Consider the following 27572-nt stretch of genomic DNA (forward strand, 5'->3'; position numbering starts at 1 on the left):
GTCCCTATCCCCAGCCACTTCCTCCAGCTCATCCGACGGGACCCCCGAGGCGTTCCCAAGCCAGCCGAGAGACATAGTCTCTCCAACGTGTCCTGGGCCGCCCCCGGGGCCTCCTGCCACAAATCATATGGTTTTGCTTATTATTTTAATCTCATCTCATCTCTCATTAGCCGTACCGCTTATCCTCAGTAGGGTCGCGGGGGGCTGGAGCCCATCCCAGCAATCATTGGGCAGTGGGCAGGGGACACCCTGAACTGGTTGCCAGCCAATCGCAGGGCACACAGGGACAGACAACTCATTCGCTCATTCACACCTAGGGACAATTTGGACCGGCCAATTCACCTGAAATGCATGTCTTTGGAATGTGGGAGGAAACCGGAGTGCCCGGAGGAAACCCACGCAAGCACGGGGAGAACATACAAACTCCGCACAGAAAGTCTGGAGCTGGATTTGAACCCACGACAGGTTCCCATGACATGAACAGTGCCGCACAAGCGCTAACCACTGCGCCGCCGTGCATTTTTAATTGATAAGATTCTTGTTGGGTTTTTTTACGACCACTCCGCAACAAATTATACACGCCATCTCTTTAAGGGGAGAAATCTAAAAATTAAGAGAGAACCATGAAGCTTAAAAACTCCTGCAAAACGTATTTTTTTTTCCTTTTTTATCCACTTCGTACTAAAATTTCCAGGAAAAATAAGCATATTCCAACAGACAAAGCAGGAAAATGTAGTTGTCAAATAAGAACATAATTCTATTAAAACATAGTTGTAAATTACTAATGAAAAAAAAATGGTATACTGTACTGCAAAATACTTTAAATATGTTTTGTACTGTTACAAAAATTAAGAAAGAGTTTTAAGAAAAACACCACTGTGATTAAATTGATATTGTGAAAAAAACATAATGGTAGCTCAATGTGTTGCATCGAAACAATAACCACAACAACATTTTAAGACATCAAGCATATGTTTTATTCCTAAGACTAAATTCATGACAAAGCAAGTTCCGTTTTTCTGTCCTCCCTTGAGTTGTACAGGTTTTGAAAGGTAAAAGATACGATATGCCGCTCAGTCACATACTGCACTGTTCCTCTAATGTACGTAGAATACACAAACAACCTAGCCAATAAGCACCCCTCTCCATCTCCAACAAGAATTTTACGTCCCAGAAATCGGTAAAACGTCCAATAATCGCAGATCAAAGCTTTTTTTGTCATTTGTAGTCTTTTATGAATCCATGACATACTCAGTAATTGGAAAACAGACAAAGAAGGACACATCACTACTTGAGGCTTCTATGTTTATATACACTAGCGCAATGCGATGGATGGAAGTAACAGCCAAGCTCTGGTAAAATCCTGACAAAACAATTCTGCTTGAACATTCATATGATTTCATTAATAACCTTAAGATGGACCTTGAGGTGGATATGATTGATGCAGAATAAAAGCTCAAACTTAATCAGAGTGCCCCCTGCTTGTTTTTTGGAGAATGAAAACTGCGCACACTGGAGATAATAGGTTCCCTCTGTTGCCACGATTAAAGCAAGAAATAAAAATGATAGTATGAGTCGAACCGTCATACCATAAATAAACCTGCTCAGTTTTTTTAAACATTTTTATATTTTGTAGCTTGTTCAAAGCAAAACCGCAGACATGACATTTTCCAGAACAGTCGTGGGTGTGAGAGTATGGCTTTTCAGTGGGCTTCTTGCCTGGCTGACAATCAAGGAACCAAACAATTGCATCAAGACACGAGCAGTCTATTTTGTGTTGTCGTACCAAATTGATTTGGGGCAACGCCAGAGAGGAAAAAAACTAGAACCACAATCAATTTTTTGGGGGGGTGGAGTGTTGTTTTTTTATTAAAATAAAGTTTTGTTTATTGGGCAAGAAAAATGTAAGAATGTAGTAACAGGTTTATTTTGTTGTAATATTGGGCAACTCCAAAGGAGATGCATAGATGCTAGTATGTTATTTTGACTATTATAATTTTTATTCAATGTATTCATCAATCAATATACATCCAGACACATATACTGTACATACTGTGTATATATATATATATATATATATATATATATATATACACACAGACGCTCCCCTACTCCCGACCATTTGACTTACGCAAAACGCTAAATACGAACGTTTTTTTCTGTAAATCAGATTTTGTATTGTGTGCACCTTTTTCCGAGAAGAGGACAGTACTGTCGTGCTTCTTTCCGCCGCGTGGCGCTGTAAGAGTTCACCCAGCATCCACCCCGAAGAAGAAATCCGGCTTCTACTTCCTGGTTCGTGTGTAATAATGACAACGTGTGCTGTATCGCTTGAGCACTAAGAACTTTGACGTTTTTATTGTTTCATATCTTGTGCATCCATTCAATGTGGTTGGTGTAAAGAAGAGGCGAGCTGTTTCTTTTGAAACGAAAGTGGAATAGGAAAGCTTGATGCGGATGAGAAAATGGTCGGAACGCTTTTTTTCGGACACTTTTTACCACGGAGGATGACCTCTTGAAGCGCATCTCCCAAAAGTAAGTTAAACTCAGCTTTGTTTATCTTCATTGAGCATATTATTTTATGAAATGTTAAATTTTTAGTATAAAACAATAAAGGGTACTTATACCAGCCTTAAACATACTTGTATGCACGTTAAACATACAAAATATAGCACTGAAGGAACTTACAAACAAAGTCAACTGACAAACGATCGTCTGAAACGTAACTTGTTGTAGGCCAGGCAGCGTCTGTCTGTGATTTTATTTTATTTTATATTATATATATATATATATATATATATATATATATATATATCTCATCTCATTAGCCGTACCGCTTATCCTCATTAGGGTCGCGGGGGGGCTGGAGCCCATCCCAGCCATCTCCGGGCAGTGGGCAGGGGACACCCTCAACTGGTTGCCAGCCAATCGCAATATATATATATATATATATATATATATATATATATATATATATATATATATATATATATATATATATATCATTGGACACTGAGCAAAGGAGATAGGATGTCAGTTTGTTGTTTTGACTATTATCGTGCACTTTTGTTTTGCCTATTAAGCACTGTTTATATCATTGTCTCTATCGGCCAATCATGTTCCACCGCCTGTCGGGCAGATCGACTTTTGTCACCTAGGAGATTTAACAAAAGAAAGGGTTCAGGGGAGGGCTTTTAGAACAGTTTGGAGTTTTGTTATCTGACGTTTGGGCTTCCCATGTTGTCCTTGCAAGTTAAAAATCCATTCAAGTCTTCCCTCATTATTTTGAATATCTACTTAACTTTAAACTTATCAAACACTCAGAATGTAATGTTCTTAAGCACTGGGTATGAAAATATGCATTGACTCTGATTGCAATAGTTTTTTTGCATGAAATGTTATGAATATTTTCCATCCATCATCTGCACCACTTATCCTCAGGAGGGGGTGCTGGAGTCCATCTCAACAATCTTTGGGCAGTGGGCAGGGGACACCCTGAACTGGTTGCCAGCCAGTTGCAGGGAACATAGAGACAGACAATACACTCACCCATTCACACCTAGGGACAATTTTGGAATGCCCAATTAACATGACATACATGTTTTGGGAATGTGGGAGGAAGCCAGAATGCCCGGGAAACATGCAAAGTCCGCACAGGAATGCTGGTAGCTGGATTTAAACCCACGACCTTAGAACCGTGCCACGGACGCGCTAACCACTCAGCTGTCATGCCGCCCTTGATGAATATTTTGACAAATTAAATGATAAAATCAATTAACAATTACGGGAAAATGTAGCCAGCTATTTGAATGTTGGCCTTGAAAGAACCTAATTTCAAATTAATGTGATTTATCAGTGTGGGACACACTGGGGACAAGAGCAGCATCAAAACAACAGTTGTTTTTAATCCATTGTATATTTTATCATTATTTTTATACTTTTTGTGTTTAGTGGGCCGGATTAAAAAGTATGTGGCCCTCCGGCCGCAGTTTGCCTGCTACGTAGTTTGTGATATTTCCCCTTGTAATATTACACCTTTTTGTCCAATCACATAACAAATTGATCCTTGTAAGCCTTTGACTACCTTCTTAGTATTTTCTGATTGATTTTTTTAATCCTGGCAACTAAATATCACCTAAGCCTAACTTGATTGCAGTTGATGAAATTACAGATAGGTTCCTCAGCCTTGGACTACCGTAAAACTGTCTCGTGAGTGGGAATGAGGCGCTTGTTCTTATGTCTACTTCCTGTACACATATTTACAACACACCGTATTGTACGTTACACCGAGCTAAGCTCACTGCACTCTCTGCCACTACTCTGCTGCTGCGTGACTACCAGTAGAAACCCAAGCAGTCTTCAACACAGAAAACAAATACATATTTACAAACCTCGCCCATGTTCCTGAATAATGTCGCTGTGCGCGGTAAATCCTAGGAGCCATGCATTGGGAGAATGGTCACTAGTAGGTAGGTAAGTAAGTAGGTAGGTGAGTGAAACCTTCAGATAGCTCGACGCATTTAGTTTGTCTCATAGAAAACGGTCAAAGGAACCATTCCGTTGAGATACAGAGGAGATGGATTTGCTGTTGAAGCGAAGAGCTCAGTTTCAGAGGAGCGAAAAGAAGAAGAAGCCCTCTTGATGAGAAAAGTGGATGAGGGTACAAGGCAATTCGTCTTACTCCAGATAGATGTCCTCGGTGGGGCAGGCATACTCCACATGTTCCTGGTAATATTCCTGGAAGGCCCGCCTGCACAGAAGACAGAAAGGTTTTGTCTGCCGGTTTGGTAAATATTGACTAAGACTGGGGTGCCCAATGCATCGATCGCGATCTACCGGTCGATCGCAACGACAGTGTGGCTAGATTGTATAGCATCAACAAAATAAATGTCAGTCCATCATCTCCTCAATATAATAAGCGGACATATTTTATACTGAGTGTAAAATAAGTAACTTGATTGACATACAGGGTAGCCAGTCTGACATATAACCATTTCTGACTCAGGATTGGGTTCATGCTAGAGTTGTGTAATTAGCCTTCAATTTATTCCTTTTAAGAAACGGAGTGGGGAAAGTGCTTTCTATTAGTTGGGACATAGTGCCATCTAGCTGTCAAATCCAATATTATAGCGGGGAGGTCAAACAACAAATCACGCATCCAAATTTCAAGTCAAGTCCATCCATCCATTATCTGCACCACTTATCCCCAGTAGGGTCGCAGGGGTGCTGGAGCCCATCCCAGCTGTCCTCGGGCAGTGGGCAAGGGACACCCTGAACTGGTTGCCAGCCAGTCGCACACAGAGACTGACAACTCACTCGCTCATTAACACCTAGGGACAATTTGGACTGGCCATGCATGTTTTGACATGCATGTTTTTGGAAAACCGGAGTTCCCGGAGGAAACCCACGCAAGCACGGGGAGAACATGCAAACTCCACACAGGAAGTTCGATCTCATGAACTCAGAACTGTGCGGCACATGCACCACTGCGCCGTTGAGCTGCCCCAAGTCAAGTCATGTTTAATTGTATTTCCCTTAATCACAAGGAGTCTTAAATTGTGTTTCCAAATATAATAATTGATCACATGTATATGTTGTTAATATTAATGTTTTCCTTAAGATGTAATAAGTACTTGATGATTAAGAGTTCAAATAAAATGTTATACATACATTTGCAGCTACAGTTATACACCGTAAAATTATGATGTTGGAGTTTGTTAGTATGCCTTGAATATGAAAAATAATCATATTAAATCGATTAACTATCAGTATATGTTGGAATTTAAATGATTCGCACAAATGTGTATATTTGCATCATTTGAGTATTGATTTATTGTTTTTCAATTCATTGAACTACAACAGTGGTATAGTTTTATATACAGTTTTTGACTCTGTCATTTTGTAAGTAGCTCGCATACTTAAATGAGCAGGCTTCCGATGTCGGTACTGTGCCAATACCATCATTGGTACTCGCGAACGTGCCGAGTAGAAGCATTTGCCTATTTATTCTGATAGTTGTATCCTATTTTTTTCTCTAAAGTCTTTATTACATGTGTGCCTTTGATTTTCATGTTTAATCTCGTTGCATACAATGTGTCACCACGTTGATATAAACGACAATAAAGACTATTTTATTCTTTTCCTTTCTATTTTATTAATTGCCGTCGAATATTTATTTGGCCTGGAGAGGGTTGAACCCAGCCAGGCTGAACTTGCCCAAGACACACCACAGGAAGCGGAGGTTAAGGGATCAGTGAGCTGTGAGTTTCCATTTAAAAACAAGGAATTAGAAATTGGAATTTAAAGGGATATTAACGTGTGAAGGAGAATTTTTTTCCTCTCCGCATGTTCGTTAATTATACATGTTGTGCGACGTGAAGGTAAAACAAGAGCTGGAGTTGAGCGGTTTCATTGGAAATTTTCAGGACAATAAAACAGATGAAAACAAATAAAACAGACTAGGAAAACTCATGTAATTGTGACTATGTATTGGTCCTGTTTGGGGGGAAATTACATTTTATGTACTAGTGCAGTGGTGCTCAAAATTATTTTGTGATGTTGCCATTGTGAATGTATTTATTTAGACAAGTACAGGTAACTTGCACAAAATATTATATTTTAAATACGTGTACATACAAAAAACTCACCCAACACACTCAGCTACAGGCCGCATGGACTCCTGCGAGACAAAGACGTGGCACGCAAACCTGCTCAGCATGGGATGCTTGGTGATGAAGCCGAAGTAGCTGAGAAAAAGAAAGTAAAGACAATTTTAGAAATTACTTTGGAGTACTTATGAAGACGAGGCATATTCGCTTACCAGTTATTTTTGGGATGGCAACCGCAGAATGAAATGTTCTTCATCTGGAAAAAGTGACTGCATCTGTCGAACTGACAAAAGGGGGAGAGACAAAGCATTATTTTCTAGAAATGAATCACGAATTGGGAATCCAAATTATAATACGATCTCGGTTTTTATGGCCGTCGCCTGTATAAATCACTTTCATCACAACGAAAAGGTCAAATTGATTCTTCTGCAATCATGATTGACATTATAACATGAAAAAATAATCTATTATAGGCATCCTTCAAATCCAGCTAAAAGTCCACGACGCCATGTTATTACATTCTTTTTTCATAATATTGAAGAGGAATTTTCTTGTCTGTCCACTGCTTCCCCCCCGAAAAGAAAGAAAATTTTTTTTTTTTTTTTGTCAATTTCCCACCTACCTTTAAGATATATAATTTATCTTATTTTACTACAGATATAACTTTAAAAGAAGAAAATAAATCCTAAAATGGATAATAATTGTGCTTTATATGTCAAGTAAAATAAGACAAAAATTATTTAAAATAAATACATTTAACATTTAATTATGTAAATTTATTTATTCAATTTAAATTAAATATCAGTTTGTGAAACTCATGACAAAAAGTTACCGGACACCAGGGCAGAAAAGTTGCCTGCCCAGCCATAAAGTTGCCTGCCCCATTATTCACAACTTGAAATGCAATAAGATGACTAATCCCAAAAAAAAACCCGTTGTATTAAGGATTAATAATCAGTATATATAACAGAACAAAACTTTAAATTTAAGTTTATTATAAATCTGCTTATAACATCCATTGCATGTATATGACATCGCTGTTTTCCATCTGCCATCAGTATGGACCTGTATTTACTCATCTTCATTCATGCAATGTTTGCGTTGCGTCGTCTGCTACAAACCATGTGGACTCCTCTTTCCACGATGCTATAAATGTACGTATAAATGAGCGTCATCAATTTTGTTAGCTTCTTTTGAATCTTTCTTCTGGGGCTGAGGTTTTGGCTTGATTCCTAACCACTTTACCATTTTTCTTGTGTTGTCTGTGCGTCTACTTTGGAAAATGATAGGCAAATACACGACCGTATAAGGCTCGGGAAAGTCCGGAAGCACAAAGTTAGTCAATCCAGGCTTCTCATTGGCTGCAGAGTATGCAAATTGCCAAACGAACCAAAATTTCCAAACCGAACAAAACATTTCGAAATCGGAATAGAGCAAACGTTTGTAACAAGCTACCATTCCATCCTGTGTAAAAAATGTAAAAAAAATACGAAAGATTTTTTTTTTCTTGAAAAAGTTGTCGGCCCAACAGGCGAAGACGTTTTGTAAGTTGTACGCCCGACGTAAAAGATGCACACCAAGGGCGTCCGGGCAGACAGTATTTAAGACACTGATAATATGGTAAGTTCAATCATTTTTACTAAAATAGGAAAAACAACACTTAAAAATAGCAAATTAACGCCAATATATTAGATCATATATTTCTGCTTGTTGTATTTGCTGCTTTTATTTAACCACCTAAAAAATGCTTAGTAAATAGTAATTAAAGGAAAAAATATTGCAACATCAACTCATATAACAGATGGCTAATAATTTTGCTAATATTTCATTAGTATAAAATAAAAATACTTACGGGATCTCTAAAATTTGTTCATCAGTAGGATGGAAAAACACTATTATTACCCAAACATGAATTTTAGAGATGCAACACTACAATCAATTTGAACAGTTGACATTTAATAAGTCATTGAGGTATTATTTAGATAATGAAAAACCAAAATTAATTTGGGAGGTATCTTATTTTTGGACGACAGCGATAAAGTAAAACTTAAAATGAGCAGATTATTTACCATGTGCCATTTCAGCTATTTTTGCCCATTTTATTTACCGTAAATTCCGGACAATAGAGCGCACCTGATTATAAGCCACACCCATCACTTTTCGAGTGATTTGACACTTTTGTTCTTACACAAGCCGAACCCATGTATAAGCCGCAGGCGCTCGCAGTCAAGCTTGCGACACAGTCACAAGTTTGACCCGGTCCAGGCTGTAAGTTCCACGATTGTAGGGGGATTTTGTAGAGGTTTATTGTTCTATAATCTTAATCAATTATCCATTATCCGTTAACGGTCAAATCATGATACACTACAAAGCCAAGAGGCTGAGACGCTTGCTCTCAGCCAAGAGGCCGAGTCAAGGTCCTAGCCACAGAGCCATGCACTGATCAGTGCGATTGCACCGTTCCCGGAGGTACTGCAATACTGGGCCGATGCGTGCAGTGGACAGAGCAAGCTCTTATTCCATCTCCGGATTGCAAAAAATCAGTACTGTCAAATTCAAAAACTATAGAAATGACCTGTCCGTCAGCTATATTGTTGTTGGCTCTGCTGCTGTATTGGAAGTTGTTAATGTCCTCCGGACATAACAGAAAGCAACCAATGATTTTCTAGACTGCATTGATGAGCTCTGTAAGGTTTTTCTGGCTGCTGGCTTGCTCACAGCATACCATACTATATGGTTTTACATACTGTCTCAATTATGTAAAACATGTTTGGTATTATCTGTTTTTCTCACCTCGTCAAGACAGTCATATTCATCCTCCAAACTCATGATCAGCTTCACTCCTTGCAAGCTGATCTCCAGCTCACACAGGGAGGGCGGCCGTACATGCACAGTCCGTTTCCTGGACAGTGCAATCTTGCACACGGGAGACAGTCATAAGTTCTTCAAATAACGAAAAAGCAGTGTTTCAAAATGCTGCTTACCTTCTGCATGGCAGCGCAAAGTATCCCATTGCCTTGATGCTGAGGGACTTCGACGGAACCTAAAAACTGCACGTCGAAGGTCTCGATCCACGCTGGGTTACGTTTCATGGCTAAAGGGCAGGAGAAATCATCAAATCTGGCTTTCGCGTGTTGCACAACAATTCTCTATGATGATTTTTCTTCAAAACCCCTCCAAATTTTAACAATCAAGGACACGATTCAATTCCTCATCTCCTCCTATTTTCTTTGGCCTTGTTTTGAAGAAAAATAAAACTTGAAAACTAAAGAAAAAGTTCTGCCCTCACCCATCATTTCCTTGGACTGACCGATGACCTCGTGAGCATAGAAAGCTGGGAAGATCCCTCGTTCTCCTGTGCGCATGTTGTAGCCCCGGTACCAGTAGTCGTCTTCTTCCTCTTCCACATAAAGAGGATCGTCCACGTCCAGCTCAAGCTCGTCTGCATGTCTCGGGATAAACCTATACCACGGAGTTTCAGGGATCATGACACCATAATCACCAAAGTAAATAGTTGATGATGAGGATTGTAGCTCACCTGTATACTGCCCTGTGTGTTTGGTCCCTTTCCTCGCCGTTGATGGTGCAGGAGAAAAGTCCAAAGGATTCTGTGCCTATGAGAGAAAAGAAAATTCAGCAATTATTTGAAATGTGTAAAAACAACTACCGGTAATTAATACTGATATAGTAGAGTAAGTTCCCTTGTATCATGTAATTAAAAAATACCAATAAAAAGGGATGTAACCGAGGATATTGTGGGGAGGGTGACCAAATAAAAAACAGCTCCCGATAATGTTTAGTTATACATAACAGGAGTGCCAAAACATGTACAATTAAAAAACAACTACACAAATAAACTGGCCACCAAAGGATTCTAGAACTGCAAAAATGGAATAAATCCTCATCTTTCGAGACAAGACAGATTATATTAATATGAAAAAATGTTATAGGGCCAGTTAGCTGATTCACAAGACTTAAAAGTGGGGTTTGTTGTTTGAGGTCTCCTTCAAAAGTTATAAGTGTAATATTTTATTTATTAAGTGTGTGTTGACAATGAGTTCAAAGAGAATTTATATATATTTTTCCACCACACCTATCTGCTTTTATCTTACATTTAGTTGTTCAAGGACGCGCAATGCATTAGGAATCAGAAAGGAGGGACGTAGTTCATGGCAATGGAGAGGGACTTTATGCTTGTAATCAGTTTTTTGTTAGTGTAGCATGAAATAAAAAAAGACCTGTTTCAAATACTACAAAGAAAGATGAAATAAAGAAGAGTTTTTTTCAAGCGCGTTGAGGAAATGCACAGATTTGTTGAATGAGCTGTGATCATGAATTTAAGGGAGGAGATTGCGGCAAACAGTAACATAGTTTAGTAAAACTGAAAACAAATGCTATAAAGCACAAGGAAGAATACAGACTACTGAGACTCAAAGTGACCATAATGCACTATTTTAGTTTTCGTGTTTTTGCCCCGCTTTTCGGAGGTTTTTGGGTACGCGTAACAGCAAGATAGAAGGCAATTATGTCAGCCCCACTTATATAAGGTTCATGTTAAGAAGGATAAAATGTATTTTTGCTTAAATAATTGTGTCTTTTCAACAATCTTAATGTTGATTACGCTAAAAACTATACTGTGTATACATTAATATTGTTGTGCCAAGAAAATAAACTCACATTATATCTATTTTAAGATCGCTGTATTGCAATATTTTTATTATTGGAACTTTCCATCTGACCAATACATGGGCATTCAATGTCAATGGTCACTCAACACATTCAGTGCCATTAACAGGTAAAGACTAACCTTTGTTTTCCATTCAATGAACTTGGCAGTGAAAGAGTTAAGTAAACAAAATCTCAGTGTGCTTTTAACTCACTAGATGATCGTGACGTGCCGTTGACAAAAACGTTGAGAAACTTCTTAGAAAAGGGTAAGTCGGCCTCTGGGGACGAGTCTTCTGAAGAGCTGAGCAGTTCCGGTTGCACTCCTTCTTCATCGCAATAATAATCCACCTGACCCGTCCTCAAAGGCTCTTCGTCGCATATTGTGGAAAGCTCACTGTCATCGCTCAGGACTGAAGTGCACCTGAAAGGATAAAGGGTTTTTAAAAATAAGCCCACTGGCTGCAACGTTATGTTTTCTCCTTCTGTTGGCAGATCATTTTACTTTTTATAAATGTGTATTTTTACAGAAATTATTCTTAGAGGAAGGCCAAAATATGGTTGGATGCATGGGGTGAAACGTGCTCTGGATGTGAGGTCAGGTGACTTAATGGATGCAAGAATGTATGCAAGGGGTGGATGTGAATGGCGAAGTAAAGAGAAGAATGACTGATGATGCTGCCCCGCGATTGGCTGGCAACCAGTTCAGGGTGTCCCTTGCCCACTGCCGAGGACAGCTGGGATGGGCTTCAGCACCCCCGCGACCCTACTGAGGATAACCGGTGCAGATAATGGATGTACGAATGGATGTGATTGTTAGGGAGTAAATCAGTGTATTCTGTCAGGCCTCTCTGCTGATGAAGGGTTGCATGACACAGAAACTCAACCCTCATTGTGCTGTGGGCTTAATGTTCGGTTTCAGTTTGGGAAGAATAAAGGGGAATGAATGTGAGTGTGCTTTTAACTCTAGCCACTTCCCACTAGGGGACAGACATACAGACACAGGCAGACAGGCAGAGCATATCGTTCTCTATATTGTTGTTCTTATTTGACATTGGCATTACATACCTTCTTAAGCTCACTAGCTCGAGAGTGGTGTTCTCATCAACAACGAGTGTGTACTTCATGGAGTCATAAGCCAGTCCATCATCTTTGCTAGATGGCTTAGGCGATAGGTCTTTTTCACATGGCGGGAGGTTACGCTCCGGGCAGGGCTGGTCCGGCATGCAGGAGTTGGTAAGGGGTGAACCGTCGAGCTTTGAATCGCAACCGCGCTGGGCTTGTCTACTCAAGTTGTTCAAAAATGGGTAAGCGTCTCCTTGATCATCTTCTTCATCATTGTCTGTGGAGTAGGTCAGGCTGAAACAACGGTTTGTCTGAGCGCTAGGTATATCTAGGGTCAGGCTATGTTTGACCTCAGTGATCCGTTCAAGTGAGGCAGATGAGCGGCCTGTCGTTCGGGGCTCGGACTCATGTGCGCTTTCTTTGTCACACTCATTATTTGGTTCACCGTTTTCCTTGGAGAACTTTGAGAACCTGCTGTCACATGATGAGTAAACTGCAGGTTGGCCTGAGTTGTCAGCACAGTGATCCAGATTCAGCGGTTTGATGGTGTCATTGGTGGGATTACACATGTAAACACAAGAATTCATGACAACACCTTCAGCTGAATTCTTCAACGTCTTCATTCTCTGATTTTCTTCCATCTTGACTTTTCGGGGACCTTCCCCATCCCTCTCTGAATTAACCATTTCCTGATCCTCATCAGCGAAACAATCTCCCTCGCCAATCTCTGACGATGGTGAAATGGTATCAGACACAGACACCTCCTTTTTGAAACACTCCTCTGGACAGCTGATTGGATAGGACCCTTCTGAGATCATCCGGTTAACCAAGTTGCTGAGGAGCCAGGGTGAGTCTGAGTTTTCACTCAGGTCGTCTTCACTTTCAGACTCTGAATCTCCTTCACTAGTTTCGTCAAAATCATCTGCTCTTGGCATAAGCCCGGGTTCTACTGGAAGGTAGAAGGAGCGTTTGAAGCACTCAAGGCTATGGTCGGGTTCTATTTTGAGCACCATTTGTCTGGACATGCTATCTTCGCACTGGTGAGGAGGAAGGGTCTCATCTGGGTCAGCTTGGTGCTCTCCTGAGAGATCGTCATCCATATTCTTTAACGCAATCACGGCCTGATCGGTACTGTAAGCCTTAGATGGCAATATCGGGGAATCGACAGGGGTTGGGGTGGGGATGTTTGGGGAGGGTAATGGTGATGGTGATGGTAAAAGAAAACCTTCTTTAATTGGGTCAGGCTGTCCCAGAAAGAGAGACGCTTTAAGTCCAACGATCCCGCTGTCTTGTTCCAACTCCTGTTCTGGGTCCAATTCCTGGTCGGACGTGGGTGAACTGGCCTCTTCGATAGAATTGGTGAGATGAGAAGAGCGCCCGCTGCTGCTTTCATCACTAGTCAGGTCCAGCTCCGTTTCTGAAATGGACGATATCATGTTGGAGTGGGTCCGGCCTCCTTCGCAACCAAACGCCACTTCAACCTCCCCGTCAAGCTCAGAGTCAGAACCCGGGGAGCTCAGTTCTTTATCTAGGTCCGAAGTCACGTAAGCTTGCTGGTTCATGTCTGCAATTCCGGGATCTGACGACGGAGAGTGGGAATCCGGTGCCGCAGCCGCTAGAGCTGCCAGGGGTGGAGAATCAGAACGTTTGGAGCTTTCATGAGCATCTGAGTGACTAGAAGATACAGAGTTGGAGAAGGTGGCTTGCTCATAAGGTTCAATGCATGGGAACTCCACATACGACAGTGGGTTCTCCTTGCAAACCATATCATACGTCTCCTTATGCATAAACTCTACTTCAAAGTCCCTGTCCAACTCTTCTTCGGACAAGGGGGTGTCAGTCCCGTCATTGCCTCCCAGAGGAGCAGTAGAGGACAAGCAGTGGCTGGTTCCATCGGGATCCAGGTCGTTTCCAGCCTCCATTGCAGACTCAGTTGTGATTGTGTACGTGTCAGTGGCCAGACGGTGTAAATGTTTGTGGTTGTGGCCATTGTTGAGGTCATGGTCCACTTCTGTGTCCGAACACTGGGAATGCTCATCAATGGAAGGTACTCTGTTGGTGTTGACTGAAGAGTCAATCTTTGGTTGGTTGATATCACCAGAGCAGGGACGCAACTTAAGATGACCAAATGAACCTGAAAATATAACAATAGTATAGAAAAACAAATTACTTAAAATGGGGCGGCAGTAGCTCAGGAGGTAGAGCGATCGTTTTAGGATTAAGGGATCCCAGTTCGAATCCCGGCTTGTCCGTGTTACATGTCGAAGTGTCCTTGGGTAAGACATTGAACCCCCAATTACCCCCAATAAGCAGGTTAGCGCCTTACATGGCTGCACAGATCACGGCCGCTATTGGGAAATGTGAAGCACAATGTAAAGCGCTTTGGGAAGTCATTGACTTGAAAAGCGCTATATAAATGCAGATCATTTCATTTCATTAAAATCAAACATTAAATGAAAAATTCATTAGCCATAGGTGGTACCATGAAATTAAATGGGAAAAAAAAATCGCTATAAAAAACTTGAGTCAACACTACGATTATTAGGTTAAAAAAAGACCCATCCAACACTCAGATATAAGTAAACACTTTTTGGGTGTTATCAAATGACCAAATGTTGTTTAGTTATTGATAAGTTTATTCTGTTTTTAAATTTGGACACCTGAGATTGCATAGGATTCTAGTTCGTTGTTTTGCCTTTTATAAACTGTATTAAGACTGGCGAGTGTTTTAAACAAAATGACACATATTGGAAGTTGTTTGTGTAAAACAACTCAAAATACTTAGTCAAAGTAACTCAAGTAATGGATCAATCTCTTCTTGATCCAAATTGGGTTATTTTTGACCCAACTGTTTTTGATTGTTGAAATAAATCTGTTGGTACGTCTCACTTTTTATTACCGTATTCATGCCTTTCCCGCCTGTTGCCCTCCACGTCACAGAGGAGGGGGCCAACCTCCCCTGCTTGTTTTGGTGGAGTACCTTGACTTTGGGACCCTGGCGGCTGGGAGGGTGATAAGGCAGGACACTGGCCTGTCACATGGCTACCATCCTCCTGATATGAGTGGTTTGGAGAAGTGAGTCCTGTAGAGGAATAAATTAAAAAACACACTTTGAAATTAACTTAATTTCACAGCAAGAATTTATGTTCGTAATGCATTGAAAGTACTGCTAATATTCAATTCAACATTCATTCCAAACTAAATAAATAGATTATAAAAATGAATGCAATAACTAATGGACGCTAAAGCTTTAAAACATGGCACCGATTCACAATCATTTCTGTAAGCATCTAAAGCTTCTCAATTAATGGTTGCCCATTAGTCTCGGAGACCTGTACACTCACAACTCATGTAAACACACATGAGAACACATGGCCACTATGGCACATGCCCTCAGTAAACCAAAATGGTAGATTATTTACTCCAACTTACAAGACGGGGTGAGGTTTGGGTGGTCTTATCGTTTCAGTGTTTTTCCAGTCACCGTTCTATAAAGCCAAGCCTACCACATTCATGTGTATAACACGCATTTTATCACCTAAAAAATTAACTCAAAGTTTGGGTGAACATTGTACAATAGGTTTTTACTGTATTCGTGCAATGATTGACCACAATTGCAAAACATTGGACAGAATTGGCGTCAAACCTAAAACAGGACGGTGTGAGCGTCGAATCCGCTAGACCACCAGTGATATAGATGCCATATAAAAAGGCATTACATTGTATCTCATTTTCACACTATTTGTGTTCATAGTATCAGAGGCTAATTTTAGAGAATAGAGAAAACAAAAGGTTGTTCTGAAAGATATGAATTCAAAAACATCACAACGAGGGAAACAACTCTTTGGTGTTTCTGATGATGAAACAAGACTTTGAAGGACATTAAATAAATAAAATCTAGGTATTGTGTTCATAGTTTACATTGTCAATAATTTATTCTAATCATGGGCGCAAGTATTTAACAATGTATGTCTCTTACAATGTAATGTTGGAGATGAGAAAAATACATTTTAATAAAAATAAAAAATAAGAATTGAATTCAATCTTATTAGTGCGCCTTATAAGCAAGAGTCCACCTTATACATGAATAAATAAGAGTTTCCAAGCTGCATAAATAAGTAGGTAAAAATAAATCAATACAAATCTTGTTATAAATGTTGTGTTTATTATTTTTCTCATTATACTATATTTACAGTTATTTTTGCTGTTAAAAATAGGTAAAATTAAAAAAATAATAAGTATTAATAGTAATTATTATTCTACAATTTTGTTCTTGCATTCCTACAAGCAAATGGCCCGGCGTAAATAGAAGCACATTAGTCTAAGTTACAAACCCCGCCCTTTGCTTTCTTTTTCTTCCAAGGTTTTCTCGAAAACAAATTATGGTCTTACCCTGTGTAGATGGGTTGCGCACTGAGTCTTGCAAGCTTGCCTTCTTTGGTGACAGACTGCTGTTGTTGTTCAGTGAATCCTAAAGACAAAAAAGGAGAACCACCTTCATCGAGATAACTTTGGAGACAACGTATGCTTCTTCATGGCAATAGGAGGTACCTGTGACACAGCCGTGGTAAGATTTAGCGTGGTGGGTCTGCTTTTCAGGGTTCCGAGAATGGGGGAAGGGGGAGGCGACGCTGAGGGAGACGGCGGTGCATCGGGATCTGCTTCCTCTTCCTCCTCTTCACCCTCCTCGTCTTCTTCGTCTTCATCGTCAATCATTTCAAACTCCTGAAAGTCATCCTGGAAGGAGCACACCGCGTGGTGCATGTCGTTCTTCTCCAGAATTAGGGAGTCCTGTGAAGCATAAGTTAGTTTGCATTTGAATTTGTATTCAGTCCACAGTTTTACAATTGCACTTTTGTAGTCATTATGGCTCATGTTTTTTGCTCTTGAAGACAACAAAAACTGTAAAATAGTACTCGACTTTGTTCAGCAAAGCCAAAGGTGGGCATCCTTTTTGAGTCCCAGAACACATTAGTTCAAATAATTGGTAAAACTGATTGATGGACAGACGAATGGACAGGCGAATGAATGGATAGCTGGATGGATTGATTTGTTTGGATCTGCTGATAATGTACTGAATCTGATTGAATCTGAGGAAAAAAAAACATAATGTAGACCTAATTCTGAGATACATTTATAATATACATACGGACAGCTTTATACACATAAATTGTATTTTTAATTTGATTATGGATAATACAATTGGTTTTGAACCACTCCAATTGAAGCAATACCTGTCAATTCTGAGGTCATAGTGTTATAACGCTACAAACTAAAAAACAACAATGACCTGATAATGCATGTGCTCTATCTGAGTCAGATCATGATGCTTCACCTGCTACTGGGAACCATGGAAACCAGTACTTTTGTCTGGTGGAGCAAACACCAACCCTAAAAAAATGGCCTGGAGAGGGAGTACACTTGGCCACGTCCCAGGTGGTAATTTACATAGTTTATGATGTCCCTTTTTTAGGCACTAAATTGGATAATATGCATAAAAAAACTCACAATGCAACAAATGTTTTTTTTCCATGAAATTTGATCAATGTCTTTAGATAGACTAGACTGACAGACAGACAAAAACAAATACATAATAAAATAATAGCAAGTCCAGCAAAATGTTGCCAGCTATTTGAATGTTTGCAGTAGTGCACATTAATGCTACATGAAAAATATACTTTTATGACACTGGGGACAAGAGTGGCATTAAAAACTTTTATTATAGTATTATTTTTTTACCACAATTGATATTATCATTACAACTTCACAATTTTCCGGCGGGCCGAACTGAAAACCGACTGGCCATGTGTGGCCCACGGGCTGTAGTTTGTCAATCCTTGGACTAAGCCAGGAGTGGGCAAACTAGAATAGAATAGAATAGAATAGAATAGAATTTACTTTTATTGTCATTCTTTGTAACAATGCACACAGAACGAAATGTCGATACACCAGACCCGTACAGTTAAACTGTAGCGAGCCGATGCAGCCGCAGCCAAACAGGCCGCAGCCATTTTAGTCATTAGGTGACCAAACCCCCCAATTCCAACCCTTAATGCTGAGCGCCAAGCAGGGAGGCAATGAGTACCAATGTTGTAAGTCTTAGGTATGACTCGGCCGAGGCTTGAACCAGCGACCTCGCAGTCTCAGAGCGGGCGCCCTACCATCTAGCCTACCGAGCTATGGCCTAAGGCGACATACAGTCGCCGTCAGGCCTTTTAATCTGGCCCACCATATGAAAATGGTAAATATATAATGATAATAAATGCAATTGTGAGTAAAGTACTACAAATACAAAATGTTGTTTTGGTGCTATTCTTGTCTCTTTCTTCGTCCCCTATGAGGTGTCGTTGCATTGTATCACATTTAGTGCTTAAATACAGGGACACGTTTTTATTTGATGAAATTAATATTTTTCTAAACAAAACGTAATTGAAATATAACATGTATATGTAGCTGTCTGCATATATATTTACTCATAACTAGAAAAATTGGATAAGTCTACTTTTTTTTCATCAGGTACTGCACAGCTATCAGATTTGACACTGTATTGGCAGACACACAAAAAAAATATTAAGTCCATCATATTTTTGCTCCTAGCCTGGCTCCTATGCCTCCTTTTTTTAACCCAATGCAACTAAAAAAAGTTTGTCCATCCTTGGACTACACTACGTGGAGTCATTGAGAATGATGCATTTACTGACCAAAGAGAATGTGAGTTAAAAACAAAAGAGCCGACAAGGGTGGATCGTGGATCAATCTGACACACTGATCAAGTTTCACAAGCTTTACGGGAAGGATGGAAAGAAAGACCACACCTTCTCCTTCGTATTGGTGTAGACAGTCTATTCAGATTTAGTGGGAAAGAGCTGCACTGTTTTGTGTTGTCTCCAACAAGTGACTAGCTTATAATCGTGCACTCTCCTATCAAAACATGATAACACTTCCATTTTTTGTTAAGTGCAGCAACAATGTCATAATGTAACAACATTTGGATAATTTGGTTCTGTTGTATTATCAGTTGCATGTGCAATGACGAGTTCCAATGCCTCCTATTAGTATCAGAGCAAATACCAGCTTCTTAGGGAGTATTCGTACTCAGGATGTTAGAACTGGTTTCTAGGGGCCATTCAAAAACCCAAAACCTAGAATTGAAGTAATGGTACATTGCCACTGATTAAATCCCATATAAAGAAAATGTGCATGGAGATTAATAGCTACAATAGCTACATTATTTTAAACATTCATTTTTGTGCAAAAGGGAATTAAATGTACTATTCAAATTGGTAATTTTTTGCAATAATTGGTGAAATAGGGATAATATAATGCACATGTCTGGCGAGAAGATTTTCTACAGCCCATGAGATGTATGAGACGTTATTGTCTTATACACCAGGAATATTTGTGTATTTTTTTTATTTACTGTACATTAATTCTTCTTGTAAAAAGTTTTGTTTTTGATCAATAGATATTTGCACTTGATTATATTTAAATCCTATTATATTTTAAAATCCATTTCAGTTGAGTAAATGAAAGAAAACTGCTATTTTTGGGGGGGGGGAGTAAATTTGGCCAAATCTTATTAAATTAGAAACTGAAGGCTAGTGATGGCGCTTGAATCGCAGAAGCCAGTTTTTGATGAGACAGCTTCTACCACCTATCTTCTTAATTAAAAAAATGGAAAATTGAAAATGGATGCAAATGATTATTTTAAATTGTGAGAACATATTTAGCTGCTAGCCTTAGTATCTGTATTGTCTTTACTCGCAAGCTTTCACAATTAAAACATTAGCAAGGAGCTTCGCTATTCAGTTGACATTACAGATCCCATCACTAGCTGTATTATCATTAGCAACTGGAACCAACAACTAGCATTGGCATCTAGGGTTGGTCAATTAAAAAATTTGAAAATTGAGAATCAATGCACTGTAAATTAAGATTTTATTTTTATTTGATTTTGGGCTGTCGTCAGCCTGAAATGAGCACATATTTAGCTTTAGCGGTTAGATGTTGGATTTAGTATACTCGAACAATGCTTTAGGGGTCGTTAACTGCACAACATTAGCAACTACCATTTGCAGCTTCTTTCATTATCAAGGCCCTCAGCTTGTAGTCAATTATGTGATTCAGCCCTTCAGTCAATTTGACTTTGACACTTTGCCTTTTGGCACTAAATTAAAATAAAATCATAAGATTTAAGAAGACAGTTTGTATTATAATACTTGACACATAAACATCATACCTCTAAAACCTTCAGGACGACAAATACATTTGTTTTTTGACGGTAACATGCACGACCAAGGCAGCACGGCGGCTGGTTAGCGCGTCCGCGGCACAGTTCTAAGGTGAGATGAGATCAAACCTTCCTGTGTGGTTTCCTCCCACATTCCAAAAACTTTTCGTTTCAGGTTAATTGGCTGGTCCAAATTGTCCCTAGGTGTGAATGAGTGAGTGAGTTGCCTGTCGCTGTGTGCCCTGCGACTGGCTGGCAATCAGTTCAGGGTGTCCACCTGCCCACTGCCTGAAGATGGCAGGGAGGGGGCTCCAGCACAACACGACCAAAGCAAACACAGATTCAACTTTACAAACATTTTTAGTTTGATGTCTATTTTCACAGGACGTGATAGATCACGTTTGGCATCTGCACGACAGCAGTTTTCTCTAACGTTTGCACTGCTGTCCTTTTAATGGCCGAATCAAAATCTCTCACATCACAATCCTGCTGACACCGGCTTTACATGCCGCACAGATAAACGATCCTTTTCAAGGACAGTAACAAATCTTTGCTCTCAGTTGATATTAGCATGCTTGTGCTTGTTGAAATTCTTATTCAATGCGCCTCCAATAAGAGCCACTGGGACCACAACAAATCTCCAAGCATCAGCTGCATTGCAAACGTGCCAGTGATCCAGAGGACGGTGATCAAAATAACAGTAATGGGTTCTGTCAGGGTGCATCTGTTTGCATGGCCACACAAAGAGCCTAATTATAAATGGAAACTGAATTTGGAATTTTCTGAAATATAAGTACATTCAGTACATGCTTGCCATGCCATCAAATTTGATATTTCGCAACAAAGCCGGTTTTATTTAAGTATAGCTGAAAATTTAGACGAAGCCGGGTTTGGATTGTAAAGTAAACATTATTTGAAATTTTAACTGTAATCCATAATTAAACCCCAAAACAAAACGCCCCATCAGGTCAACTTAACGAATACTCTCGGACGATCATATCGGTTATTGGTTGCCCCTTCATAAAATCGGACCATTCAAATGATCTAAAGCTATGTAAATGTGAAGTCTGATGCAATTATGTCCTAAGTCTGGTGAAAACAATAGTCCTTTCATTTTCAGATTAATCGTGCATTTATACTTTTGTGCGTGCACATTTTTTTCAATCAGGGATATTACGTTTCTTCATTGCTACCGCAAAACACTTTAGACTTGTACTACAGAGACTAATATTACACAAAAACTGCTGCAAACTCGCTAAACAATCCTTGTGTGTATTGGTTGATTTCTCCGGGACATTTCCATTTTATTTCCGCAATTGTATCATTAAATCATTACATCTGTGTGTGTATATATATATATATATATATATATATATATATATATATACAGTATATACAGCTCCTCAACAGACGAAACATAGAATTCTAGCCCACTATTATTGCAAGGAGCAAGCAAGCACAGTACTTTGTTGATTTTGGTTAGTAACATGAATTAACCTATCCTTTTTTCAATATAAAAAGCTAAATGTGGGAAGGATGTCTATTTTCGTGACGATAAAAAGGCATGTAAATGGCAGTTTCTTGTTTGTTACTTGTAATCCAAACAAGATTTTCGGATTGTTTCAAAAATCTTAACTCTGATCACAATCTAAAACAGAGTAATCTACAGTAAATTCCTTAGTCAATAACGGTACCCCAAAGGTAGGTCATTTATATGAAATCACACAAGCACAACAAGATGGCTTCACTGTCATGCTAGTTAATAATTTGACAGGGTTGTTCATGTGTGGCCTTCAAAAGTACTTCGATAGGATAGCATCCATGGACAGAGATCAAATTGCTCAAGGCACAGTGGAAAAGGAAAAAGTCAGGACAACTTTTAGCTTCCCAATTAGTGGGCCAGCAAGACTAATTTTATGCGTGTGCTGCAGTCTAAAGGGTCATTTGTTGGCAGCTTGAGAGCAATTAAGAATGTCAGCTTCTTGTAATTATGCGAATAAGACAAGCAAATCAGGTACACCAAACATGAACTTGAACTGTCGGCCATCAGCAGATATTGTATGCTTATTGAGTTCTGGGTGTTTATCCTATTAGGAACGCAAATAAGTCCATGACAATAGATTTTGTTTGTGCTTTTTTTTTGTTTTTTTTTACGTCCCTCAACCGTGAAATGCATTAGATTAGTGTGATGTAGTTTCAAATAATTTCCTAAATTTTCAAAATTTATTGACAGAAACACAAAAGCTATGTACATGCAGACTTTAAAAGAATGGAGGAAGGTGACGTTTTCTTTGTCAAGACATATGTTTTCAGACAAGAAAAATGTTGAAGATTGACCTCTTGAAAATGACCTGAAAGAAAAATAATTACCTCTCAATTCCTTAGGTTAAAACAGCGCTTACTTGTCAGAGCTACAGTATTTAGTCACATTTTTACCCGAAAAACAAAAATAAGTAAATGAAGTAAAAAAACGTACTCTATCCGTGAGAAGCAAATGTCAGATCTTTCCTGAATTCTATTAAATCATCAATTATTATCATGAACAATGTATAATAATATTGAAAGGAAAAAAATGGTCTTTATTCAACATTTGTTCATTAGTGTTTTTTTACATGCTGCTTTCAAAGTAGCAGCCATGCACGGATTAAAAACAGAACCCCTCTTACTAATTGTAATTAATCAGGTCCAGGGATTGAGGCCAAAGGATAATCTCAAGGTTGGCTCTTCTGTCAACCCAAAAACATCACAACTTGTTATGACGGTCACTCTTTACAGAGTCGGTGTGCGGTGAAATAACTGCCGCCGGGGAATCGTGTCACCAAAATTGCAAATCCAACTTGAAATGTCTCATGCATTTTGCTGTCTCGCTTTTGTCGCTTTCAGTGTCCTTTAGTACGGGTTTTGCTGTCCGAGTCTGATCCAACTCGTGTCAGCGAGATGGATCTCTCGGGCAAGCTGTGTTGCAGGTACATCTGTATTTTTTGTTTGTTCGTAGGACGAGCAGCACATGTGTTGTGCATCAGGAAAAAGTCTCTGGGGCCTTGGTAGGCTTTAGTGGGGTTATTAAGTAGCACATATTATTCCAGGGTTTGTACACCTTATTTATGGCCAAATCCAAGCATTTTCTAAGGACTTTCGACTTTACGACAGCCAGAGGGTGTCAAGGTACTGATTGGGCACACCTTGTGCTAATACTGGCTTTAGTATTTAACTCCTTAATATTCCTGTAAAATTGTCCAAAAATCCCAATCCAAAACGTGTCCAAAGTGTATTGAATGCTGTTCTTGAACCATTTGGAGAATATGGACGGTTTTGGTGTATTTTGAAAATGAAAGACTCTGAAGTTTTGTCCCAAACTGTAAGTGCTACCAACATTAGGTAGTCTGAGTTAGAAGACACAGAAATAGAAAGTATTCGTCACCTGATTTTTTTTTAATTAAATGCCTGCAGATGAGTGTAGCATAGGCATTTTAGCTGGAAAACATGTGAGACAATAGCCTGAAGCCTTACCTGGTACCTTGTCAAATAATGATCACAATCTGAAAAACTAAAGATTGTACTTTAACATTTTTCTCGGGGCAAGTTTAGGCATTTACCAACGGCGGATCGATAGGGGTTAAAGGAAGCTGTGAGAGACATTGGTTCGTCCGATGTTATACCCCTCCAAAGTACTCCAGCTACGCCTTTTGTGTCATGCAAGACTTTGCATTATTACCAGCATGTTTTTGAATGGACTGTGTTTTTCTGTTCTTAGTTTCTTCATTCCTTCCTCTTTGGAGCACCCTATGTTCAATCCTGCTGCCCCGTTATTGAAACCTTCAACTCTGCGCTGGATCCTGTCCCTCTAGCAAAAACACTTTCGAAGCCAGTTTTACAAGGGGGCTCTGATACTTCACATGACTACACCATCAAAGCTAATGCCAGCTACCATCAATTACAAGAAAAAGTGAAGCCACCCGAAAGGAGTGTTGGTGTCATTTTTAAACGTACTTGTTGAGAAATATGGCATCAATTAAAACATTTACATGCACTTCACCCACTTTTCAATCATTGAAAAGGCACTAACATTCAAGCATTTTTAAGTGTATCAAGCACCTATACGAATCCTGGAATTCAGAAGGTTAAGACGTTAGCTAAAACTTTCTCAACTGATAATTGAGCTCAAAACAGAGGGAAACTAAAAAGAATGGAAGAAGTGGAAAGAGAGACAATGCTTGCAGACAAAAAAGTGAATAGAAGGATGAGAATGAAGAGAAAATGATTCAAAGGAATCAGGAACGAAGAAAAAAAACTATGAGGCAGTTGAATACCAAAAGAAAGAACAGAAGGACAAGAGGAAGCTATAAAATAGACAAATAGCTACAGAAGCATGATAAAAAATGGATAGAGTAGAGTACAGAAGAAGGTTTTCAGGATTTTAAAGGAGTAATGGAGGTTAGAGGTAAATCCAACTAAAATCAACTGTATCAATGCCTGTCACCATAATTTATTCATTTGAGCTACGATCCCACCGACCTAAACCAAATAGAATTGTTCCTCTTTTTGGTCTAATATCCCTGAATTGTTTTGCACCCCTAAATTATGGAATTAAGCGGCTGAAAAGAATGTACAATGCAAAAGCATGCACAGAGGAATAACCTTTCCAAATAAAATGATCATTTCCCTTTTGCATAAAATTTGGCGTAGTTTACCTACTATTAATTATTTTTTTATGATATATTTTTTCCCTGAAATTCTAGTTTAAATAATTAATTGTGCAAAAAGAAAAATAAATACGAAAATTATCTTACAATAGATTTTTTTTATAAATAAGAAAAGAGAAAGGAAATGTAGAAGAAGATCAGGAAAAATGTACAAAAGGAAGGAAAAAAAGAAGGCGCAAGAAGGGGAATAAGAGAATAAGAAGCTAAATGAACAGTGGGAGACGGAGAAGAGATTTTTATTCAAAGGATTTATATTTTAGCATCAGTGGTCAGTTGGCCACTCCTGCAGTCATGGCTTTTTGGCCACCGTCATAAAACATTTACACACTGCATGATTGATTCGAAAAAGAGCAAGGAAGTTAGGATATGAGAAGATAGTTATTTGAAATGAGCAAATGGAGGTATAAGAACAACCCTAGTTAAAAAGTGATGCACACATTCATGTCCTCATTGCACAATTACGACGACCATGCCAAAACATCTGGCAATTTGAGCCAGAGGGGACAAGTAAAGAAAGACATTATCATTGGCAGGCTCTGATTAGAATTATTGAATGTAGGATTTAAAGGAGCAAAATTGTCACAGGAGAATGAGTAGTTGGGCTGCTGCTGCCGCCTTGAGCCAATATAAAACAAAAAATGTATATAAAATTAAATATTTACATTAAAATGTTCTTAGGTTGTAAGTTCCAAAGAAATTTCATGTTACAATTAATGATTTAACAAACATATTTTAAGTCTGTATGCCATGACCATGCTGTACTTACACAAAAATAGAGCAAAAGACACGTAATTTTTACTTTAAAACCCCATTTTTAAGTTGTTGTGAACAAACGCTTCAGAGTTGGGGAGCCTTTCCGATAGTAAAATAGCCAATTCATTAAAATTGGAAGAAAAAAAAAAATCCTGTTGCCAGAAAGCCAATGTAGTTGGATGTTAAGTTTAGGACAAGTGTGACAATAATTTGATTTCCACATGCAGGACTGATGTTGATTGCTGTAGTTACACAAAAAGACGAGTGAACGCTCAGACCAATGGAAAGAGACATATTTATAACAAATGTTTTGGGAGAATGGTGAGTTGAAAAAAAGATTTAATGTAAAGTAAAAATATTTTAAGAATTAAAAAGCTCATATTAACAAATTTAGAAAACGATTTAGATTTTTAGCCCACCCTATTTCTGACATTAAGAATGTAAATAAAAAAAGGAAAGTTGACTACGGGGGCCGCCACTTTCAGGTCAAGAGAGTATTTTTACCGAAATAAAAAAGGACATGTGTCTGCCTGATTTGCCAAGAGGCAGTGGCCACCACACAAAACGTGCCGACTATAGAAAGCTAACTAGAAATTATCTTTGTGAAAAGGTGAAGCAACTGGAAGCTGTTTTAACGGCACAGGAGTGCATTTTCACAGGACTCAGTGAGTCCAATGAAAAGGATACTATGGTGAGCTACAAGGTCGCCATGCTGATCGCTAAGCACTGCAAATCTTCCACGGAAGGTGAATTTTTAAAAGACCTTCGAAGAATGCCAGGCTGAATAGTCGGCCCTCACACATTTTCAGCTTACCAAATCTGGCCCCCGCGTTCTTAAAAGTTTGGACACCCCTACCATAGGGAATTGAAACTGAATAAACAATCTACAGTTCATATTAATATCATGACATGAGAACAAAACCTTCTGAGTTGTCCAGTGGTTCACATCAGGTTTAAAGACACAGTATCCTTACCTTTTCATAGGGATCCGAGTCGTAATTGAGACCAATCCCGCAGTCATCTGTGATTTCGGAGAGGTCTTCGTCATCAAACTCCTCCAGGCTGATGTCGTGGGCCGGCCTAAAGAAATGCAGCATACGCACGATTGTCACCACAAAGAAAAATAAATACATTTAGCCCTTACATTTACTGTATTGTATTGGTTTTTAGGGGGGAGTGGGAAGGATAACAACAACTGAAAAGGACTGTCATGCCAAATTTTAAATTTGTGTGTTATAAATAAGTACTTAAAGTAATCTAAATATATTTTATTTGTAATATTAGGTAATTTTGCTCATTTTTGCTTATGTAAAGGTAGTATTGTTTGAATGTTTGTCAATCATCTAGCTATCTAAAGTGGGGCAAATACGTATTTAATCAACAACTTGTTGTGCAAGTTCTCCCATTTATAAATATGGAAAGGCCAAGTAATTGTCCACATGACAGACAGAATGTGAAAAGAACATAAAATCACATTGTTCGATTTTTAAAGAGTTTATTAGCAAATAATGGCGGAAAATAGGTATTTGGTCAATACCAAAAGTTCAT

General features: G+C 39.0%; 1 protein-coding gene, 1 long non-coding RNA gene and 1 pseudogene across 2 annotated transcripts in view; 1 reads left to right on the forward strand and 2 right to left on the reverse strand.

The window, feature by feature from the left end:
* Window positions 1–2800: 2800 nt before the first annotated feature.
* Window positions 2801–27572, reverse strand: part of mapk8ip2 (mitogen-activated protein kinase 8 interacting protein 2) — a 39544-nt gene continuing 14772 nt past the window's right edge. The window contains exons 2-14 of the mRNA XM_088339897.1: window positions 26999–27104; window positions 16890–17129; window positions 16731–16809; window positions 15238–15420; window positions 12342–14472; window positions 11489–11697; window positions 10147–10222; window positions 9898–10070; window positions 9593–9702; window positions 9402–9524; window positions 6821–6891; window positions 6648–6746; window positions 2801–4750 (exon numbers count right to left, since the gene is read on the reverse strand). Of these exons, the coding sequence (XP_088196023.1) occupies window positions 4678–4750; window positions 6648–6746; window positions 6821–6891; window positions 9402–9524; window positions 9593–9702; window positions 9898–10070; window positions 10147–10222; window positions 11489–11697; window positions 12342–14472; window positions 15238–15420; window positions 16731–16809; window positions 16890–17129; window positions 26999–27104 (3673 nt within the window). The 3' untranslated portion in view covers window positions 2801–4677. The remainder of the gene's footprint in view (window positions 4751–6647; window positions 6747–6820; window positions 6892–9401; window positions 9525–9592; window positions 9703–9897; window positions 10071–10146; window positions 10223–11488; window positions 11698–12341; window positions 14473–15237; window positions 15421–16730; window positions 16810–16889; window positions 17130–26998; window positions 27105–27572) is intronic.
* Window positions 9056–9180, reverse strand: LOC148362466 (U2 spliceosomal RNA; annotated as a pseudogene).
* Window positions 16758–24519, forward strand: LOC148362467 (uncharacterized). The gene is made up of 3 exons (XR_015850862.1): window positions 16758–16860; window positions 16938–17142; window positions 24323–24519. It is a non-coding gene; the product is annotated as an uncharacterized LOC148362467 (long non-coding RNA).

The sequence above is a fragment of the Urocampus carinirostris genome, chromosome 7 (assembly GCF_059441175.1).
Source record: "Urocampus carinirostris isolate Australia breed hairy pipefish chromosome 7, RoL_Ucar_1.0, whole genome shotgun sequence".
Lineage (NCBI taxonomy): Eukaryota > Metazoa > Chordata > Actinopteri > Syngnathiformes > Syngnathidae > Urocampus > Urocampus carinirostris.